The sequence below is a fragment of the Muntiacus reevesi genome, chromosome 6 (genome assembly GCF_963930625.1).
Source record: "Muntiacus reevesi chromosome 6, mMunRee1.1, whole genome shotgun sequence".
In the NCBI taxonomy this organism is placed as follows: Eukaryota; Metazoa; Chordata; class Mammalia; order Artiodactyla; family Cervidae; genus Muntiacus; species Muntiacus reevesi.
This window is the reverse complement of record NC_089254.1, coordinates 43174799-43197030: the sequence shown is the minus strand read 5'-3', so window position 1 is coordinate 43197030 and position 22232 is coordinate 43174799. Positions and strand designations below refer to the sequence as shown.

Below are 22232 nucleotides of genomic sequence, written 5' to 3'. Positions count from 1 at the left end.
CTTTTCCCATTCTGATTTTTACAACTTCTCTCATGACACCAAAAAGACCATGCAAAACACCCTGCCCCGGGAGTTTCCAGACACTTGAGTAAATGGGCTTATGATGCATTCTACACTAAATCCAAAGCTGAGTTACCTTCCAACTCCTGTCTGCCATGATTTTCTAATGTGAAATTCTTCTTAGTTAAGTTTTTCATGTCTGCCTTTGAGCTAAGGCCTTTTTTCTGGTCTACAACTATTTGTCATTCATTTTACTACCCTTCACTACTCTTCCACTAGCCCTTTCATTGATAAGTCATAATTTCAAAATTTCATGCAATTAGACTAACTTCACAGAGCCTATCATTTAGGATCTTTTCTCCTATTGAGAATACACAGTCCCCACACTGCTGCACACCTGGTTTCATTAGGAAAGATATCAGAATCCAGGCACAAGAGACCCATTCTGGTAATTCCATGTCAGTAACTCTATTTCAAAAAGGTGTGCTATCTTCTTTCATTGTGCTCAATAGTAATTAGATATGGTTCATGTCTATATTGATCAAAAAAGCATTTCTCTTCCTCTTGCAACCTACTCATTCTTCTGTTTTATTTTAGCAGAAGTAATGAGAAATGTGCTCAAGATTACACTTAGGACAATTTAACAAGGACAGTGCTGTGATCCTGTGCAGTACATGTGTCATAGAATTGTAATCATAATTTGAGAGCTGTATGATAATAGTTGCATAAACAAGTAGGATGCTGGGGGAAGATGGTTTTGCTTATTTCTTTTCTTGAAATGCCCCAGTGATTTTTTCATAACAGCTTTATGTTTAAATCACCAAACAACTTATCTATTATTTCCCATGTGAACCAGCCTCTTAACTTTATGTCATCAGTAATATCTTCTTGTTATTATTAAGAATAAAGGTCAGTTTCCTAGTCTTTCCTCATATCAAATAAAAACTCCACTCGACTCATTATAAGGAAAAAAATCACATTAGTGAAAGTTTGTGTTGACCCTCAAAGTTCATATATATTATGGAAATTACACTTTAAAACTTTCCCAATTATCATGCTATTAAGTCCCCCAATTAGAATTCTCCTGGAGAGTTCTTTGTTTCATGCCAGTGTGATATGAAGTTCTCTCTACTCCTGTCCCCACGGTTTATCTCCTCATACCACACACAGAAGAGCACTGAGCCACATGCTGCAACTATAGCTATATGCTCTGCTAGGTTTGGGTCTTTTTGTTTTCATTTAAAAGTTTGCTCACTTTGAAAAGTTTCTAAGGCAAAGATATAAAATGTAATACACTGGCCTGGCCATCTAGATTCTTTTTACTGCATGATATCATCACACCAAACATAAGCACCAATCACTAAAAATTTGTTTTCATACTAAGCATCTGATACAATTGTTCTAGTTATGTATGTATACATATTTATTATTTATAAAAATATATAAGCACCTTTTTTTAACATTTTGACAATGGAAAAAAGCTTTTACATGTACATGTAGCCTCACACCAAAGAAACCACCTAATAAGATATGATTTGGGTTATATAGGGCCAATTATTTTTCACAAATGTTCGCTTAAAATCTCACAGTTATAAAAATTCATTTGATATTCACATTACTATGTTTTCCAACATCTCTTCAATTCTCACACTACATGAAAGCAAAAAAAGAAGTTTCAAAATTCTCATTTAAAATCATTTTCTTGTAAGTCTGGCTTGGCAAATCGAAAATTCTTGCAAGTGAAATATGTTGTTAGAAAATGAAAACTGCCTTTCCTGAGGGTACACATTCTTCTCTGCATCTGGGGGAATATTTGAAATGCTCTAGCAGAGGAAAATCCCCCTTCAGGGCCATTCCATAACTCTGAACTTAGGATGGATTAGCATCTCTAAGAGGCAAGACCTTACTTTGTCATATGCTCTGCTGCTGCTGCTACTAAGTCGCATCAGACTCTGTACAACCCCATAGATGGCAGCCCACCAGGTTCTTCTGTTCCTGGGATTCTCCAGGCAAGAATACTGGAGTGGGTAGCAATTTCCTTCTCCAATGCACGAAAGTGAAAAGTGAAAGTGAAGTCGCTCGGTGGTATCGAACTCTTTGCAACCCCATGGACTGTAGCCCACCAGGCTCCTCTGTCCATGGGATTTTCCAGGCAAGAGTACTGCAGTGGGGTGCCATTGCCTTCTCCTGTCATATGCTCAGCACCAGCCAAATGGTGAAACCTGGTGACTGTTCTGAACTTGAGTAAATCCTGACCTTGTCTTTTCAGAGCTCCCCCATCAGAGCTCTGCACATACTGGGCCACACAGCTGAGCAGGCCTGCATATCCAAGAAGAGCACATCTGCACTGATGCCCAGAATTATGAAAGGAAAGTTTGCAAGACATACCCTCTTCTCCTGTGCTGACTGCTCCTACAGGCGTGTAAGGAAATCCAATGTGGAACAGAAGTCCCCACTCTTTATGAAAGAAAGTCTAAACTTCTGATTCTTACATAAAACCTCCATTTTTAATAACATGATATTTTTTCATGAGAAACTAAAAGGTAAGGGTAAATCTGCTGGATCCTAATATATAATTGATTATATCCCTGCATTGTAATAAAGATCATTACCTATGCATCAGAAAAACCCTTGATTTAGGAATAAGCTCATCATAAATTAGGCCATCAAAAAATTCTGGAAGAATTCCTTTAGTGCAATTACTGCAGAGGTCACAAATCCATGAGAAAAATGAGTATCACGGCTTTCAAAGTATATGGTATTCACTTCTCAACCTGGCATGTGGGACATTTTAAGTAACTTCCTTTTTTCCCATTATTCATTCATTTTTTAATTCATTAACTCAACAAAAATGAATACCTATTATGTGCCATACATATACATCCTACTGTGTGACAAGATGCAGCAGTAATAATAACATAAGAACAGTAACCCCACCTACTGGCTCAGCTGGTAAAGAATCCACCTGCAATGAGGGAGACCTGGGTTTGATCCCTGGGTTGGGAAGATCCCCTGGAGAAGGGAAAGGCTACCCACTCCAGTATTCTGGCCTAGAGAATTACATGGACTACAGTCCATGGGGTCACAAAGAGTCGGACCCGACTGAGCAACTTTCACTTTCACTATGTGCTGAATACTGTTTTCCTATACACCTTGGCTTATTTAATCCTTGCAGCAATCTCCTGAGGTAAATACAATTATATGCTCACCTTGCAGATGAGCAACTGAAGTACAGAAAGATTAATTCCCTAGATCATATAGTGAATGAATACCAGAGCCAAGGTTCACATCCACCTCTTTTTACTCCAGTGTCCATGATCTTTACCACTATGATATATGAGAAAAGGACATGGGTTCGTAGAACTTTGAACATACTGGAAAAGACAGACATTAAACAAATAAACACATTTGTAATCCCAAATGCTGATAAGATATATAAGAAAAGAGCACAGTGCCTTGAGATAGGATGGCATAACAATGCCAAGGCTCTTCCTGCTGCCTAAGAAGTGTGATAATTACCTACGGTGATTCTCATTTCACCAAACGGCAACGGTACATAACTGAAGAACTCAGGTTGATTAAAAAGATCTGGGGAAAACTAAGGTTGGAAAGCTGGGGAAGGTAAGTAAGCAATTCAGTCTTCATCCTTGCCATACTTGCCATACAATCAAGGCTCACTATCTTGGAGGCCCTTCTTGTTGGTACAACTCAGAATGACTAGCGACAGGGATCTAGTGAATGCAACCCCCCCTTTCCATTTTACCCTTCCCAAATACCAAAATCCAATCAGGATTAGGTGCTCCTTCTTCACAGGTGAAACCAAGAACCTCCTCATCTGCTATATTCCACCAAAGTTCATGGTAGATGTCTAAAAATTTCAAATTCTGCCTCAATGCTTTAGCTTACTAAAACAAACAAACAAACAAAAAACCCATGGAGAAAAAGGAAGGAAATGGCAACCCACTCCAGTATTCTTGCCTGTAAAATTCCATGGACAGAAGAGCTTGGTAGGCTACAGTCCATGGGGTCACACATGCAGGAGAGGGGGTGGAGGGAGATGGGTTGGGAGCAATAAACAGAGGAAGAACTAAAAAAAGAAGAGGGAGAAAGAAAGATCTCATTGGCTTGTAATTGGTAAAACTTGCATTCCTGAAAATAATTTAAGATAATGGCTTATAGTCAACAAAACAAAAAAACTCCACCTTTATGAGACTTGGCTATTAACAGACTTGGAAACAGAGACTGAAATGCTGATTTGAAAACAAAAACATGAAATCAGAGAATCACGATCCCACGAAGACAAAATCCCGTTTCCATTCAGATTAAAAAAAAAAAAAAAAAGACCTGGACTTTATTGCCCTGTTTGCCAATTATAGATCTACCTCTTTTTCTTAGTAGAGAAATCAAACAAAAAAGAAATCTCTCTTTTCAAGAAATTATTTCCCTGTGGATTTGGGAAATTTTGCATCTCTAATTGTTATTATTTATTTTACACATTATTTTTATATCTTCACTCTTTATGTTAGGCACAGTCCCTAAGTACAGGATTACATCTTGAAGAAGTGTGACATATTAGCTCCTAAGTCTGTAGTTTCATTCCACTGAGGTTAATGATGATTCAGAGGGGAGAGAGAGAGGGAGAGGGCAGGTGTTCATAATAGCACCATTAATTATGGTCGTTTCCGCGCATCTAGGTAGAAAGCAACATCATTTTCAGGTCCAATAAATTAAGTACATTTTCTAGTTCATTGTTCAGAATCATAAAAGAATAATTCTTGATGTTGTATTGCCACAAGAAAGTCTTCTGCTTTCATCTTAGTGTATTATTTCATATGGGATTTTATAGTCTACCTGGCTCTGATTTATGAGGTTACTATATTAAAATACTTAGATAACTAAATACACATCTTAATAATTCGACTTCCAATGAAGGTTAAACAGTCTCTGATAAGCAAATGGCACATTAAGTCTCATCTTTAATAGTTAGCAAATTACACTTGAGAGACCCAGGTAAATTATAAGAAGGCTTCTTAATATTAAAGAGGAATAGTCCAAAGGTTAGAAACTAAACTTTGACAGTAATTTGCAATCAATTATGTCAAATATATTGTTAATATCGAGACTTTTGTAAAAAACCTGAAAAGCACATTAAATGTGACTTTCTTCAGAAATACCTTCTTTATCCCATCTTTTAAAAAATCTGTGAATACAACTGACTTTAACTCTTAATATACTTGACTTTGAGTCATAATCAATTCTTTAATTAATATACTTCATTAATAAATAAAATTATGTCCTTCTGTGGTTTACCTAGAAATAAAATACCATATAAATGGCAAATAAGTGCCAAGAACTTAAGGATCTGGACTTATCTGAAAATGAAGTAAACATCCTTATAGCTTCATCAGTACAAACGTTATCATCACATTTTACAGTGATATATGGGAAACAGGATAGCATACTAATATCAAACTCCTGAAAACATGACATCATATTTCACTACTGTAGAATAAATGATTTTTTTGTACTCTCTTCCAGGAAGAGAAAAGAAAAAAACATCGTAATAGTTGCAACTTGTATTAACTTCAAAGCTGGGAATTCTTTCCCAAAGATAGTTTACTTTCTTTCCTTTTTAAAACAACAATGTCAATTTAGACACAAAATCTCATAAAAGTAAAACATCTGGTAATATGTTGAGAAATCACCCAGAAATCACTTTCAGACCTTTGAAAAAACAATCTAATTTGAATCATCAGTCTAAATAGGTCATTTAACTCAGAAAAATTAAAATTAGAAAAAGAATTGACCCTGTATAGCTAAAGCATCTGCATCCTCAATGTCCTGCTGTCTTCAAAGTCAAACCATAGCTAAGTGTCAAGAACAACAATAATATATTAATTTATTCCAAATCTCCAAGTTAGTATGCTCTTGAGATGGCCATAAAAGACAACATTATATAGAAAAATCATGGGGAGGGATGCTTGAAGAAGTTGAGAATGGAAGTACAGAAGGAAAAGCAGAAAACTCTATATTTAAGAAGAATAAAAGGTATATACCTATATTGGGGAGGGGGGCGGGTCTCTACTAGCAAGACCCCCTTTCACATGCACAAGTTCACAGTATATGCAAATGAAAATCAGCTGCACCACACTTAACACAAAGCAAATAACTTTCAAAGAAGTTTATTCTCCCACAAGCTTCTCTTATAGTTAACTAGCAGCATAAGATCATGAATCTTAATGCTCTTGTCTGGCACCCTTCAGAACTTAAGCAGCCTGTAACATTCTGGTAAACACAGGGATCAAAGCCTTACTCTCTAGAAAACCTTCCCAGGCGTAGGAAAAACAGCAAAATCTTAAAGGTAACACCTTTAAAGAAAGAGAACAATAAACTAAAACACAAATGAGAATGTAGCTGCCTGAGATATCCTCTACTTTTCCAACCAGATCATCCATAACATCAAAAGGACCCCCACCATGTTGGAACAAGAAGGTGTCAAGTGTTGGAGGATGGAATCTACCTTTAGAAGGCAGGGCATCGAAGGTGGCTAGCAGAAAGGGAATCAGCACCGCTGGAGGCAGAGAAAGGAGTCAGTTTCAGGGCTCTCCAGAGTCACCAGGAAATGCACCCTCCCTCTCTTTTTGGGTTAAAAGTAACTCGGATGCTCAGGAAAAGTACTTTCACATTCTCCAGCTAGCAACAATCTATCATCCATAGGCAAAGAGTGATCAGAGACACCAAAGAAACAAGCTTTCCTCTGTGTCCATCTTCCTAAGGCCACTTCCCCAAAACTGAGATCTTGAGAAATCTTGATTCCCTCAAGATTTCTGTTCAAATATGGAATGAAAGGACCTTTGCTCTGACAAGGGAGCAAACAGAAGACTTGACATTGGGGAATTACAAAGGGACATCCTACGGTACAGTTTTCTTAAACGGGTAAATCCCAAAACAGAATTCGGGTTTATTCACCTCCAGAGGGATGATAAAAATTTTATAACTTCCTGGGACAGAGAGAAACAACTTCACTCCAGCCCCCAACCCCAATCGCCCTCAGAAAGCAAAGACTTAAACAGTCCCTGAGAAGGACTGAGCAGGCGGACCCTCCTTCCACTACAATCGCTCCAAATCCGCTGTTCGCCTCGCTGTCAGCCCCTCGTTTAGTTTCTCTGCTCGCTCCTTAAGCGGCCGCTTCCTCTCCGCACCTCGAGTTCTCAGCGAACTCGGCCCAGCAACCGCCCTGCCCCTGACGTGTCCCTCTGGGTGGCGTCCCCCGCACTTGGGAGGTTCTCGAAAGCCCCAGTCTAGGCGCTGAGGCTGAGGCTGAGGAAGCCTGGGGGTTCCGGCCTCCCAGGGCTCCCGCCAGAGCGGATTAAGTTGCTCGGGCCCCCAGAGGCGCGCACTGCCCGCGTCCCTCCCACTCCCGCCCCTCCCGGGCTCCCGCGCCCCGGGTCCCCCAGCCTCCGCGGAGGTGAGCGCGCACTCACCGGAGGTGAGCTGCATCCAGGCACAGATCTTGTACACCGTAGCCGTGTTGCAGAAGAAGAAGAGGGTAAAGCAAATGATGCAGGCAATGATGAGCATCATGGAGAGGCCGATGAAAAAGGAGGCGGCTTTGAAGGCGCCCGAGGGCAGCGTGGAGAAGTCCGTGAAGCTGCCCCTGCAGGTCAGCTCCCGGGAGAAGCCGTTGCCGATGCAGTAGTGGAAGAGCCCGAAATAGCCAGCTTGCGGGGTGTCCACGCCGTCGCCGATCCAGTAGGGCTGGATGAAGCACACCACGTTGACGATGGCAAAGCAGATGGTGAAGATGGCCCACAGCACGCCGATGGCCCGCGAGTTCCGCACATAGTTGGTGTGGTACAGCTTGGCAGCCTCCTGAGCCGGGAGCATCGCGGCGGCGGCGGCGGCAGCGGCGGCGGCTCCGGGCATTCTCCCCCTCCTCCTCCTCCTCGTCCTCCGCCTCCCCCCCGCCTCTCCGCGCTCAGGAGACACACTCACCGAGCCGCGCGAGCTGCAACTCCCCTGCCTCCTCCTCAGCCCAGTAGCGCCAGTTTCAGAGTCTGCATCCTCGCTCCCGGAAGGAGGGCGGGGGAGCGCCGAGCACCCCTCCGGCTCTCCTGGCACAGCCTCCCGGCCCCCCTCCCTCCCTCCCTCCTGGCCGGGGCTCCAGCCCTCCTCACCGCCCTCCGCCCCTCTTCCCGCCGTCGCCGATGCAGCTGCGGCAGCTGAAGGCGGCAAATCCAGCGCGCGGCGCGCGAGCTCGGGCGCCCCTCCAGCCTTCCGCACCCAGGCGACCCAGGGATGCCCCTCTCGTGCCCGGCGTGGGCCAGGGAAGCTGGCCTTGAGTTGCGAAAGGGGGAACTTTAGAAGGGAGTGGGAGCATCCACAGGGATCCCCGAGGCGATCCCAGGATCTCAGTTGGGGTTAGGGGCCGGGCTCCGAAGACTGATTGTGGAAGCCTTTCAAGCACCGCACAGCAACGTGTTCGACCTCTGCATCTTTGCAGGCGTACGAGGGGCAACGCGGCAGGTGAAGGCGAGAAAGGCCGAAGGAAAAGAGACGTGCTGCCCCCAAGACAATCCCCGGTGACTACCACAGAAAGACTGCCCCTGGCTAACTCCTCGACTGGCTGGAGACAAGTTGGGCAGGAGCCTGGCAGATAATAACGTAAAAGGCACACCTCATGGGGAGTCTCATAAGCTGGACCTATTTCTTCTTGGCATTCCCATTCCCTCCGCCCCCGTTGGGTCAGACGAACCGACGCTTATACTTTCCTTTAAGTAAGGTCGCTTCCCCCATGAATTTTGCCATAAATGGGGCCTGTGGGGCATAGAAGTGACGGTGTCACCGAAATGTATAGTTTTTCTCAAAACATTGGTTATTTTGGCTAGTGCTCTATTTCTTATACAAATATTCATTGGCAGATGTTTTGTGCCCAGGCACTAGGCTGCGGGCTAAGGATAAAATAGCCACAGCAGATGGTTGTCTTCTTTCCCTGTCCAGGTATTTCTTCCTCCCCCACAACTAACCACAAAGTTGTTTTCAGAGTAATTTCCTCTGAATTATCCATATATAATCCCTTACATTTTCATGTGGCATTACTGTTATACACCCCTACTTGGTGCTGTTTCTTTAGCTTAATGTTTTTCCTTTCCAGATTTTCTATCGCTCTTTTAACATTCCCTGCCTTTTAAACTCCTTTATTTCCATTTGTTACTTTTTTGGTTCCTTCTGACTATGAGATGAAACCCATAAACCCTACACAAAACAATGAAACCAGAATGTTCAGTAGCAGCCTCAGGTATGGGTAACAAATCATTTTGAACACTATGATCACTGAATTCTCTGAGTAGAAAGGAGGGAATTCTGTTAGAATTTGACCCTTAAATCTACCCTTAATTGCATACCTTATTATAACCCAAAAGCATATGTAAGCTCTTTGACACTGTTGCCATTATGTCCAGTCTGCCTAGCTTCTTCTTAGAATAGTGAAAGATGTGAGATACCAGGTGGAAAGTGAAGTTAGCAGGAAGAGGTAAGAACACTTTTAATACAATAGTTCAGTTTGGAGGGGTGGCTGCTTAGCAAGCAGGAAGGAAAGCTCCAAAAGTTATTCAGCTACATAGATAGCAGTTATGTGGAAGAGGGGTCATACCCTAAGTGGTGAAGACCAACCATGCCCCTCATCTATTAACCTGAAGATTTGAGATTGTATGGGGAGAGAAAGGGGAGTTTGTGGAAATAAGGATATGGGACACAAAAGCTAATGAAGGGATTGAAACTAGATTTAAAAGTGCAAGTATTGAGTATTGCAATTTTGGACTTCCTTGGTGGCTCAGATAGTAAAGAACCTGCCTGCCAATGCAGGAGACATGAGAGATGTGAGTTTAACCCCTGGGTTGGGAATATCCCCTGGAGGAGGTCATGGCAACCCACTCCAGTATTCTTACCTGGAGATCCCCATGGATAGAGAAGCCTGGCAAGCTACAGACCATAGATTCACAAAGAGTCAGACATGACTGAAGTGACTTAGCAAGAACTTCTTACAAGTATGCTTGTAGACTCTAAGAAAGTCTTTTAAAAATCAGAAGGATTGGGGTGCAGGGTGGGGGTGTGGGGAGGAAGGAGGATGACCTAAATATGAGCCAGCCCAATATAACACTTGCAAGTCTCTAAAAATATAATTTGTGATGATGCATCACCAGTGCATTGGTGGCAATGGAGGGTCAGAATGTCTGTTAGGTTTCATTTGTTTTAACTTCCCTGAAATTGCTGTTAAATCAGAAAAGCAGAAGAGTTTTAACATGGAAGGATGAAGAGGAAAGGTGAGGGTAATCGGATTTATGGGGCCATCTGGCAGGCCATGTGTCCTAGGGGCAGTGATAGCTTTATAGCAAGAACTACGGTAATTTCTAGTGACTCTTTCAAGCCTTCAAATCCCGCCCAAACCTGCTTGTATAAAGTGGTCTTTCTTTAAAATCAATGCCTAAAAGAGATCTTACTGTTCCCCTGGGGTAGTTGAGATAGAAGATTGCTGAGAGGGGAAAGGCTGAGAATCAAAAAGCCTGGTTTAGCCCTCAGTGCTTAAATTGCCTTTACAGGACCAAGAAAAGACTGGCGAGTGACTCAGATTCAAATGTTGTGATTCAAAGAGCTTTTCTATTTGAGTCATGCTGAAGGAGAGCCTTATTCTTATTCCCGTTTTGGAAATGCCTCTGTGTTCAAGCTCAGAATCACTATGCCAAGAGGCATACTCAAAGTGTCCCCTCTTATCAATAGCATCTAGGGACAGACCAGTGTTTGTGTATTATGACCTAAAGTGATCCCTTCCCCCTGAGAATCTGAGCTGTTGCTCCTTGAGGTAAGGGGTCAATCACAGATGTATTGAACACTTCCAATGGTCTTCCTCCTCACTTTTATCCTTCCCTGAAGATTTCCAGGATGAAGAAGGATCTCCCAAGACCACTGGAAATAGGGATGACCTGTAGACTTTTCAGTTACTGTCAATGAATGCAGATTGTCCTTCTACATCTTCCCAAATCACCCCCTCCCCCGTTGCACATCTCCAGACTTGCCCTTGGCAACCAAAAATCCCAGAGGTAAGGCTGTCCCTGTCTTTAAAGCTTTAGCCTCAAACCATGCAGACTTTAGGAGTTCAGACAGTCAAGCATCTAGACAACTAATTACATTCATCAAATGTTATATGACCAAGGAAGTTGTTTTGGGAAGGATGAAATAATACTAGCCTGGTTCATGCTAAGAAGTTACTATTGATAGAAAAGTATTTTGAAACTAAAGCGTGATTCATATGTGCTAAATAACTAGTAGAAGTCACTGTCATTGACAGCATCAAATTAGAAACACAGAATACTCAAATCTCAAACTTCACTGGTTAAAATGTTTTTCTCTTACTGCCACAAAGGGTCAGTATGAGATCCAGTTATTCCCCAAACTGTTTTAAAGTTAGGGCTATAAAAGAAAAACAACCGAAGAATAGTTGGACTATATAACGTTACTAGAAAAGATTCTGTGAGTTAAAGGACTGACTGTTTTGATTCCAGGCTAGTCTATGATGGCTTGGGAGAGTATAAAAGCTTTGCAGGGCAAGGAACTTGGGATCCAGACCCAGTACTATCTTCACTTAATAAGAGATCAAGGCTCTTGGGGTTCTTTTCCTCATTTCAATAATTATAGTGAGGAAAAGGGGACATAAGAGGAATTCTAAGGTCCCCTTCTGCAGTAAAATTCTATTTTGTTCTACAAAGACTATTTCTGGATGACTCTGACAATGCAGACATGTTATTTAAAATTGAAAATCCTTTCTGAAATCAAATTGTTATATTAATAATTTTTCAGGCAATGGGCACTTAGTATTTTCAAGTGAGTCATTGCTATGACCTTGGGAAATGCAGAAAAAGATGATTTCCAAAAACTGTTACTTAATCAGTAACTAGGACTATTACCAAGGCCAATATCAAAATCCACTCCAGAACATGAAGATTGTAGAAATGAAGCTCTTTTTACTCACCAAGGGTTTCCCTCTGCTCCTCCCCCATTTTTCTCTCCTTTCTTTCTTACTTTTTTTAGGGCTTTCCAGAAATTGTGAAACATCTCTTAGTTAAGCAGTCACTAGGTTAGCAGTGGTAATCAGATGGATGGAGTGTTTCAACACCCCATACAAATCAAGATCAAATGATCACAAAGCTCCAGTTTCATTGCACCTATACCCTTTGCAATGACATGTGGAATTCCACATACACAGAGAAATGGGAAATAGAAATATCAGTCATTCTCTTTCTTAACCTTTTCCTCTAGTTTCATTTGCATTCTGTGTAAAAGTTATCCCTTTTATAAGTACTCTTCACTTTTCCAGAACCTAGCTAAAACCATAAGTTATTTTCTTGTAAGACTGAACATCTCCTATGTTAGAAGAACTATCTCTCTGTTAACCCTTATAAGCCCCTGATAATTTCAGAACAATTCTGTCTGAAGATAAGAAGTAACCTGTATTGAGTAAAATACTATGGAAACATGACCATCGCTTGAAGGATGATTTTTTTAAAGTCTGTCATGCAGTGATACTATATTAAAGTTTTAAATTCAGTATGTAGGTTCATTTCTCTTTCAATCTAGTGCTGATTCATCTTCCTGATCTTTTTAAAAAATGAATTCTATCTGCTATTCATTCTGACCCTACTTCATGGAGTTTCCCATTCAATATGCACCTTGATTGAAAATCATTTTCATTTTGAAAATCTATACTTATATTTTTAATATTGGGCTCATATTTGAAACCACTACTTGAATTCTCTGATAAAGGCATATTTACCCACAAAACTTGTCTCTCCTACTTGGCAACCACTTAAGTCTCTCAAATCTCAGGTTTGGCCTTGGTGAGGATTTTCCGCAAAACACATGGTCTTATAGTCCCAAACACCCTCTAAATGTGTGGGAAAAAAAAACCCACCCAGATGCTTTCTTTTACTGCTGTAGAGACACAAAAATATTGATTTTTATATTTTAGTGCTTTTATTGAAGGGTCACATTTTCATGTTGACATAGTCAGGTTTTGCGAGAGAAGCAACCTAAACTCTCAGTTGCTTATAACAACAAACATTTTCTTCTAACCCACATCACATGATGATTGTTGGCTGGCTAACCAAAGACCAAACAGTAGACCTGAGTGCAGGTCTGCTTATATTCTTATTCTGAGATCCAAGCTGAAGAAGCAGCTCCTCTCTGGGATATGTTGGCAGAAGTATAAGAGTCAGAGGCAAATTATAAAACTGTATCTAAAACTTCTGCTCAAATGTAGAATGCAGCACATCAAACTCATATCCCATTGGCCAAAGCATATCATAAGAAAAATCTGAGAGTCAATGTGCTAGGGATATATAATCTTAGTAATCTTATTTACTTAGTAATCCTTATAATCATATTTACAAGAAACAAATGAGTGAAAAATTAAGAACTTTAACCAAATCCATCATACCCATCCTCTGATAAATATTAATACCAACTTACTTTTCAAACAGATTTGGTTCCTAGAAAGACTATATGCATATATGATTTTTGTTTCAAGACCATCAGTCAGTTCAGTTGCACAGTTGTGTCCAACTCTTTGCAACCCCACAGACTGCATCACACCAGGCTTCCCTGTCCATCACCAACTCTCAGACCTTGCTCAAACTCATGTTCACTGAGTTGGTGCCATCCAACCATCTTATCCTCTGTCATCCCCTTCTCCTATCTTCAATCTTTCCTAGCATCAGAGTCTTTTCTAAGGGATCAGTTCTTCACATCAGGTGGCCAAAGTATTGGAGCTTCAGTTTCAGCATCAGTCCTTCCAATGACTATTCAGGACTGATTTCCTTTAGGATTGACTAGTTTGATTTCCTTGCAGTTCAAGGAATTCTCAAGAGTCTTCTCCAACACCACAGTTCAAAAGCATCAGTTCTTTAGCCATAGACTGTTTCATTTTGAATAAACACTTCATTGGAATGAAAATACTCTTTTTTTTAATTTATTTTTTATTTTTGGCTGTACTGTGCAGCTTATGGGGATCTTAGTTCCCCAACGTGGGATTGAACTCAGGCCATGGTGGTGAAAATGCCAAGTCCTAACCACTGGACCACCAGGGAATTCCTCCACTCATTATTGAATTATCTGCCCTTACTTGCTTTTTTTATGGAATGAATTAATAAACTGAAAAAGTTCCTATGAAAAGCTAAATTCATCATTGATTTCATCATTTTACAAAATTCAGAAATGCTATAAAATTCTCCCTTTTAAAATGTGTGTCTTCAGAAATGGCATTTAGTTTCAAAGTGGATTTTACATCATGAATTCTCATGCACCTACAGTGTTTTCCAAACTTGATTATGAATTCTTTCAAACAAACAAAAAAACCCTAGTGTAACCACCATAGTAATGACTTACAAGATTATTATTACAATGTTACTTAAACGTACAGAGTAAATATTAAAAGCATAAAATTTAATCAACTTTCAACAAAGCAAGTATACTGAACAATCTGATCAAAATGATCAAAAGAGCCATTTGAAGGTTTGAAAATGATCAAAAAATCCATTTTGTGAAGAATTGCTGGGATCTGGGTAAGAAAAGTAGAGTCTGCGATCTTTTGCCTGGGGTGGCTCCCTTCTTACTCACGTTTAGCTTAATGAGCATATTGTTTTAGCAGAGCAGGGCTGGCATTGAACTCCAACAGCTTCTGCCAGGAGGAGAAGACTTCATTTGGAGTAAAGGACAAAAGTCCATGCCAAGCAACATTATCACTGAAGTTAGCTAGTTCAATAAGAAATGAGTACGGAAAACCCATGTCTCTGCTAGCCTGAGGTCCCACTTAGGGCAAGTTGTGGACTAGTCAGAAATTTAATGGGGATACCCTGGAAATGAAAAAGCCGTAGAAAAGCTAGATAAGCTCTACACACATCTCTGACCAACTGAGAAATGACATGCACAGTTAGAAGAGACAAAAAATGATTTGATAGAAAGTAAAAGCTAAGGAAGACTTGAGACATGCTAGAGAAATTCACTGTCAGAGGACTGAAGCCTTACTGGTTTGATGTATTTGAGTACAATCTCTACCTGTGGCTCAGCTGGTAAAGAATCCTCCTGCAATGCAGGAGACTGGCATTTGATCCCTGGGTTGGGAAGATCCCCTGGAGAAGGGAAAAGCTACCCCACTCCAGTATTCTGGCCTGGAGAATTCCATGTTTGCAAACAGTCAGACATGACTGAATGACTTTCACTTCACTTCACTTCACATCTACCTAAATCATTGCCTGACCACAAAGTTATGCACATCTAAAGGAAAACTCTAGGAATCCAGGTTAAAAAATGTAATAATAATAATAATACCTGAGCAGAGATATCAGGAGCTATGAATCATGAGGGAAACAGGTTCTGCAAGCTAAGTCCAGGCAAATTACTCAAAAAAAAAAAAAAAAAAAAAAAAAAAAAAATTCTTCAGGAGGGAGAAATGAGAATCTTTGTAGCAATGAGAGTTGTTTTAATTTATTATTCAAAGTGTTCAGTTTTCAACAACAAGAAAAAAAGAGACATGCAAAGAAATAGTAAATTCTAACCCTTACTAAGGAGAAAAATCAGTCAATAGAAGGTGACTTTTAAGTAGACCCAAAGGTTAGCTTTAGCACACAAAAACCTCAAGGCAGCTATTTAAAAAGATTTAACCATACAACTGACAAGGGGTTAAAACCCAAAATGTACAGACAGGTCATACAACTCAATTTTAAAAAATGTTAATCATTGTAAAGTAATTAGCCTCCAACTAATAAAAATAAATGAAAAAAATGTTAATCAAAGCCACAATGAGGTATCATACTGGTCAGAAAGACTTTTATCAAAAAGTCTACAAATAGTGAATGCTAGAGAGGTTATGTTGAAAGGATAACCCTTCTCCACTGTTGGGAGGAATGCAAATTCCTATAACCACTATGGACAACAGTATGGATGTTCCTTAAAAAAAATAAATATAGAGTTACTATATGATCTTGCAATCTCTCTCTAGGGAATATATCTGCAAAAGATGAAAACTAATCCAAAAAGATATATGCACCCCAATGTTCATAGAAGCATTATTTATAATGGCCAATATGTGGAAGCAAACTAAACATCCATCAGCAGATGACTGACTTAAGAAGATCTGGTCGTGTGTGTGTGTGTATATGTATATATACACACACTGTATATATACAATGGAATATTAGTCATACAAAAGAATGAACTACTATACATAAAATACATAAGTGACAAGGATTTACCCTATAGCACAGGGAACCATGAAAGTGAAAGTGTTAGTTGCTCAACGGTGTCCAACTCTTTGTGACTCCATGGACTGTAGCCCTCAAGGTTCCTCTGTCCATGGAATTCTCCAGGCAAGAGAACTGGAGTGGGAAGCCATTCTCTTCTTCAGGGGATCTTCACAGGGATCAAAACTGGATCTCCCACATTGCAGGAAGATTCTTTACCATCTGAGCCACCAGGGTATAATAATCTATAACAGAAAATAATCTGCTATACAGAGAACTGCACAAAAAAGATCTTCATGACCCAAATAATCACAATGGTGTGATGACTCACCTAGAGCCAGACATCCTGGAATGCAAAGTCAAGTGGGTCTTAGGAAGCATCACTATGAACAAAGCTAGTGGAGGTGATGGAATTACAGCTGAGCTATTTCAAATCCTTAAAGATGACACTGTGAAAGTGCTGCACTCAGTATGCCAGCAAATTTGGAAAACTCAGCAGTGGCCACAGGACTGGAAAAGGTCAGTTTTCATCCCAATCCCAAAGAAAGGCAATGCCAAAGAATGCTCAAACTACCGCACAATTGCACTCATCTCACAAGCTAGTAAAGTAATGCTCAAAATTCTCCAAGCCAGGCTTCAGTAATACATGAACCATGAACTTCCAGATATTCAAGCTGGTTTTAGAAAAGGCAGAGGAACCAGAGATCAAATTGCCAACATCCATTGGATCATCGGAAAAGCAAGAGAGTTCCAGAAAAACATCTATTTCTGCTTTATTGACTATGGCAAAGCCTTTGACTATGTGAATCACAATAAACTGTGGAAAATTCTGAAAGAGATGGGCATACCAGACCACATGACCTGCCTCTTGAGAAAACTGTATGCAGGTCAGGAAGCAACAGTTAGAACTGGATATGGAACAACAGACTGGTTCCAAAAGGAAAAGGAATATGTCAAGGCTGTATATTGTCACCTTGTTTATTTAACTTCTATGCAGAGTACATCATGAGAAACGCTGGGCTGGATGAAGCACAAGTTGGAATCAAGATTTCCAGGAGAAATATCAATAACCTCAGATATGCAGATGACACCACCCTTATGGCAGAAAGTGAAGAAGAACTAAAGAGCCTCTTGATGAAAGTGAAAGAGGAGAGTGGAAAAGTTTGCTTAAAGCTCAGCATTCAGAAAACTAAGATCATGGCATCTGGACCCATCATTTCATGACAAATAGATGGGGAAACAGTGGAAATAGAGGCTGACTATTTTTCTGGGCTCCAAAATCACTGCAGATGGTGACTGCAGCCATGAAATTTAAAAGACACCTACTCCTTGGAAAGAAAGTTATGACCAACCTAGACAGCATATTAAAAAGCAGAGACATTACTTTGCCAACAAATGTCTGTCTAGTCAAGGCTATGGTTTTTCCAGTAATCACATATGGATGTGAGAGTTGGACTATAAAGAAAGCTGAGCACCGAAGAATTGAACTTTTGAACTGTGGTGTTCAAGAAAAGGAGAAGACTCTTGAGAGTCCCTTGGACTTCAAGGAGATCCAACCAGTCCATCCTTAAGGAGATCAGTCCTGGGTGTTCATTGGAAGGACTGATGTTGAAGCTGAAACTCCAATACTCTGGCTACCTGATGCGAAGAGCTGACTCATTTGAAAAGACTCTGATGCTGGGAAAGATTGAGGGCAGGAGGAGAAGGGGACAACAGAGGATGAGATAGTTGGATGGCATCACCGACTTGATGGACATATGTTTGGGTAGGCTCTGGGAGTTGGTGATGGACAGGGAGGCCTGGTATGCTGCAGTTCTTGGGGTTGCAAAGAGGCGGACACGACTGAGCAACTGAACTGAATTGAACAGATATATATATATTTATATAGCAATACAATATTGTAAATTAATATAGTTCACTAATAACTATATTATTCATTATATTTAATAATACAATAATGTTTTAAAAAACTAATATAATATTGTAAATCAACTATAGTTCACTAAAAAAATTTTAAATGTTTTAAAAAAGAAAGGAAACCATGTTTAGAAACCTAAAAGTATGATAACAATTACATAACAAATAGAGAATATCAATAGAGAAATAGAATTCACAAAAAAGAACCAAATGGTGATTCTCAAGTTAAAAAGTTCAATACTGCAATGACAAATTAATTAAACAGGTACAACAGCAGATATATGATACCAGAAAGCATCAGTAAATTTGAATATAAGTCAAGAGAAAATATACAATCTGAATAACATAGAGAAAAAAGATTTTTTTAAAAAAGCATAGCTTCAGCGATCTGTGGTACAATATCAAGTGTACCAAAGATGTTTAATGAGAATCCCCTATAGGGACAAAAAGTTTATCTGAAGAAATAGTGGCAGAAAACTGTCCACATTTGATGAAAAACGTTATAGACCCAGGAAGGTCAATAAATTCCAAGTTGGATAAACACAAAGAGATTTATATCAAGGCATATCATAGTTAAACTGCTAAAGCTAAAAAGCAGGAAATATTGAAAACAACAAGAGAAAAAAAAAAACTTCATAGGAACACTGTAACTATACAATTTATAGCTGATTTCTCATCAGAAAAAATGGAGGCCAATGGCATTGGGATGACATTCAATAAGCTCGAAGAAAAAAAAAAAAACTAAACCAAGAATTCTATATCCAGGAAAATCTTCCTTCAAAACTGAATATCACTCAGCAATTTCAAAAAAGAAACAAATTATAGATACATGGAATAGCTTGGGTAAATCTGCAGTGAATTAAGCTGAGTGAAGAAAGCAAATCCCAGATGATTATATACTTTGTCATTGTATATGACATTGTTAAAATAAAAATTATAGAAGTGGAGAACAAATTAACAGCTGCTAGGTGTTAAGGAGGGAGTGGATATCTAAGGGAAGTAGGTCAGCTCTAAAAAGATAACTGGGGTTGCAGGGGATTCTTGTATTGATGGTAATGTTTTGTATCTTGATCTGTATCAATGTCAATATCTTAGTTGTGCTGTAGTACTATAGTTTTGCAAACTGTTACCAACTGAAGGAAAATGAGTGCAGGATACACAGAATATTTCTGCATTATTTCTTACAATTCCATGGGAGTCTACAATTATCTCAAAATAAAAAGCCTAGTTTTAAAAATTACATGTAAAGATAAACGTTGTATTTTTTAAACTTCAGAAAACAAAGTGAATAGACCAAATACTCCAATTAAAAGACAGAGATTGTCAAACTGGCAAGAAAACAATCTAAATGTCTATGAACTGATAATGGATAAACAAAATGTGTTTTATCCATACAACACAATTTATTCAAACACAAACATAGAAAAACTACTGATACATACTTCAGGATGGATGAAGCTTAAAAGCATTACACTAAGAGAAAGATGCAAACAATTCCATTTATAAGAAATTTCCAGAAAAGGAAAGTATCTAGAGACAGTAGATTAGTGATAGTCTGCAACTGGAGGTGGGAGAGGGACTGATTCAAAGGGGTACAAGAGAACTTTGGGGGGAAACTTACATGTTCTAAAATTGGATTATGATGATTGCTGCAGAACTGTAGACACTTACTTAAAAAGAAATCCTTGAACTGCACACTTAAAATACTTGAATTTTATAGCATGTAAATTACACTTCTATAAAACTATTTACCAAGTTATGCTTAATTGAGTCTTCATTCTCATACTTCTTTTGAAACCTACTCATACAATTATTAATCCAAAAGTCTTTTACAAATTAAATATAATCAAACCACCAAACTAGTAAAATTAAAATTAACATTTCTAGGACACAACTGGGAAACTTAAAGATACCACCTTTTCCTTAAATAAGAAGTCCTCTCACCCTCACTGTGAATATCACCATGGTTAATCTAGCGCAGGCTTTCAGAGGCTGAAGTGTGCCTTATGGCAAAACAATTATCTCACCAATTTTCCCTCCAAACTATTGCAAAACTCTCCCTTGCATAGTTGGACCAGAATGTGCTTTGTCTTTACTTGGTGCTTAGACATCATTCACTAGAGTGTAAGCTCCACAGGACTGGAAAACTTTTTTAATTCACTGCTGTGTCCCCAAAGCATTGAACAGTAGTACATGGCATACTGCAGATATCAAAAGAATAAATGAGTGACTTCACACATGAAGACCACTTCTATTATGTGTTATAACTTCACAATATTATTCCAGTTTACTGTGTCATTTTCATATGATATTATCATAGTCACTAAATAAGAAATGAACATCTTACTCTAAGAAAATTATTTTCAGTTGCAAATTATCACTGTAAAAAAAGAAGAGCGAAAATTTTCCCCTGTATTTGAAACTAGTAAGAGTTGTCTATTCGCTAGTGGTTCAGTGGTAAAGAATCCCCTGCCAGTGCAGAAGACAAGGGTTTGATCCCTGGGTTGGAAAGATCCCCTGGAGAAGGAAATGGCAATCCATTCCTGTATTCTTGCCTGGGAAATCCATGGACAGAGAAGTCTGGCGGGCTATAGTCCATGGGGTTGCAAAAGAGTCAGACATGACCTAGCAATTAAACAACAACAATAGTAGTTGTGGGATGAGCGTTATCATTTTGACATCAGGATGTATAGTAGGCCTGGCCATTCTTACCAACACATTCAAAATTAAACTCTGGTGGATCACTCAGTATCAGTGCAGTCATAAATATGTAGCCCTCCTCTGATCTAAAACTGTTTGTCATTTCAGTTTTTCAGCCTGTTTCCTCAGTAGACAGTAAGTGTTTTTGATAATTTGAAATATGTTTATATTAATTTTTAAATAGCATCTAACTAAAAACTAAAATGAAAAATTCTCCTAGAAAATTCATAAATGCTGAAGAATGTGTTGTGTGTATCTCAGTTTAGGAAGCACTGACCTAACTCACTACATGTTTGACCTGATGTTGTTTTTCAGTTTGATGAGCATTTATATTTCATTACTGTCTTCACTAAAAGCATGAAATGCTCCAACTACTTATTCTGTTGGGAGGTGTATTCTACTTAATATCTTTTTAAATTGAAAACATCTGCTTTTAACTGTTTTTCAGACTCAATTCATTCCTATAACTTGTTATTATGTAGAATTCTGAAATCTTAACTATTTCTTTAAAAACTGAAGCAGATTCTTGGCCAAGGGTAGAGGAGTGATTGGAGAGGGAGAAAGGAGAACAAAGACAGTTTATGTGGGAATTCCCTGGTTGTCCAATGGTTGGGACCCCGTGCTTTCACTGCTAAGGGCACAGGTTCAGTCCCTAGTCAAGGAAACAAGACCGTGGCAAGCCAGTCAAAAAAGAATTCTTTTTCTTTTTTTTAAGTGAAGATTAAAAAAAAAAAAAAGAATGCAGTCGTAACAACAACAAAAGATAACTCACTGCAACCTTCCAGTCTGTTCCCTGGCAGAGGCAATGAAAACCCTTTGGGAAAGAAAACTAGTTTCACTACTAATCTTCCCCCACAGAATATCAGCTCAGACACTTTGCATTTGGGGGTCTTCTACACAGAAAATTAATTCCCTTCCTTCATTGACATGACCAAATATTAGTGCCTACTGTGGTTGTACAGAATGCTAAATGTTGGGGTTATGGATGTAAAAGAGACACAGTCCCTGCCTGAGAAGGCACATGCTATCAGGTAAAAGAGAGACAAACTGAGTATTACATACAATGCACTGTGTAAAGTTCCGGCATCAATAAAAGTGCCTTCTGAAGGCTTTGAAGGGAAGTATCTAATTAGCCTTAAGTCCAAGAAAGCTCCCTTGATGAGGAATGGACTGATGAAGGGATAGAGAGAAGTAAGAACAAGCAGCAGGATGTTACAAGAAGAGGTAGCAAAAGCAGTAAAGGCACTCAGGCAGGAAAGAACAAAGGAACTTGGAATTGAAGAGAGATGTGTCCGTTTTCTTATTCATCCCTCTACCCATCCATCC

At 39.4% G+C, this 22232-nt stretch overlaps 1 protein-coding gene across 1 annotated transcript in view; it reads right to left on the bottom strand.

The window, feature by feature from the left end:
- LHFPL3 (LHFPL tetraspan subfamily member 3) overlaps positions 1–7926 on the bottom strand; it is a 561268-nt gene extending 553342 nt beyond the window's left edge. The window contains exon 1 of the mRNA XM_065938455.1: positions 7485–7926. Within this exon, the coding sequence (XP_065794527.1) occupies positions 7485–7926 (442 nt within the window). The remainder of the gene's footprint in view (positions 1–7484) is intronic.
- Between the last annotated feature and the right edge of the window lie 14306 nt (positions 7927–22232).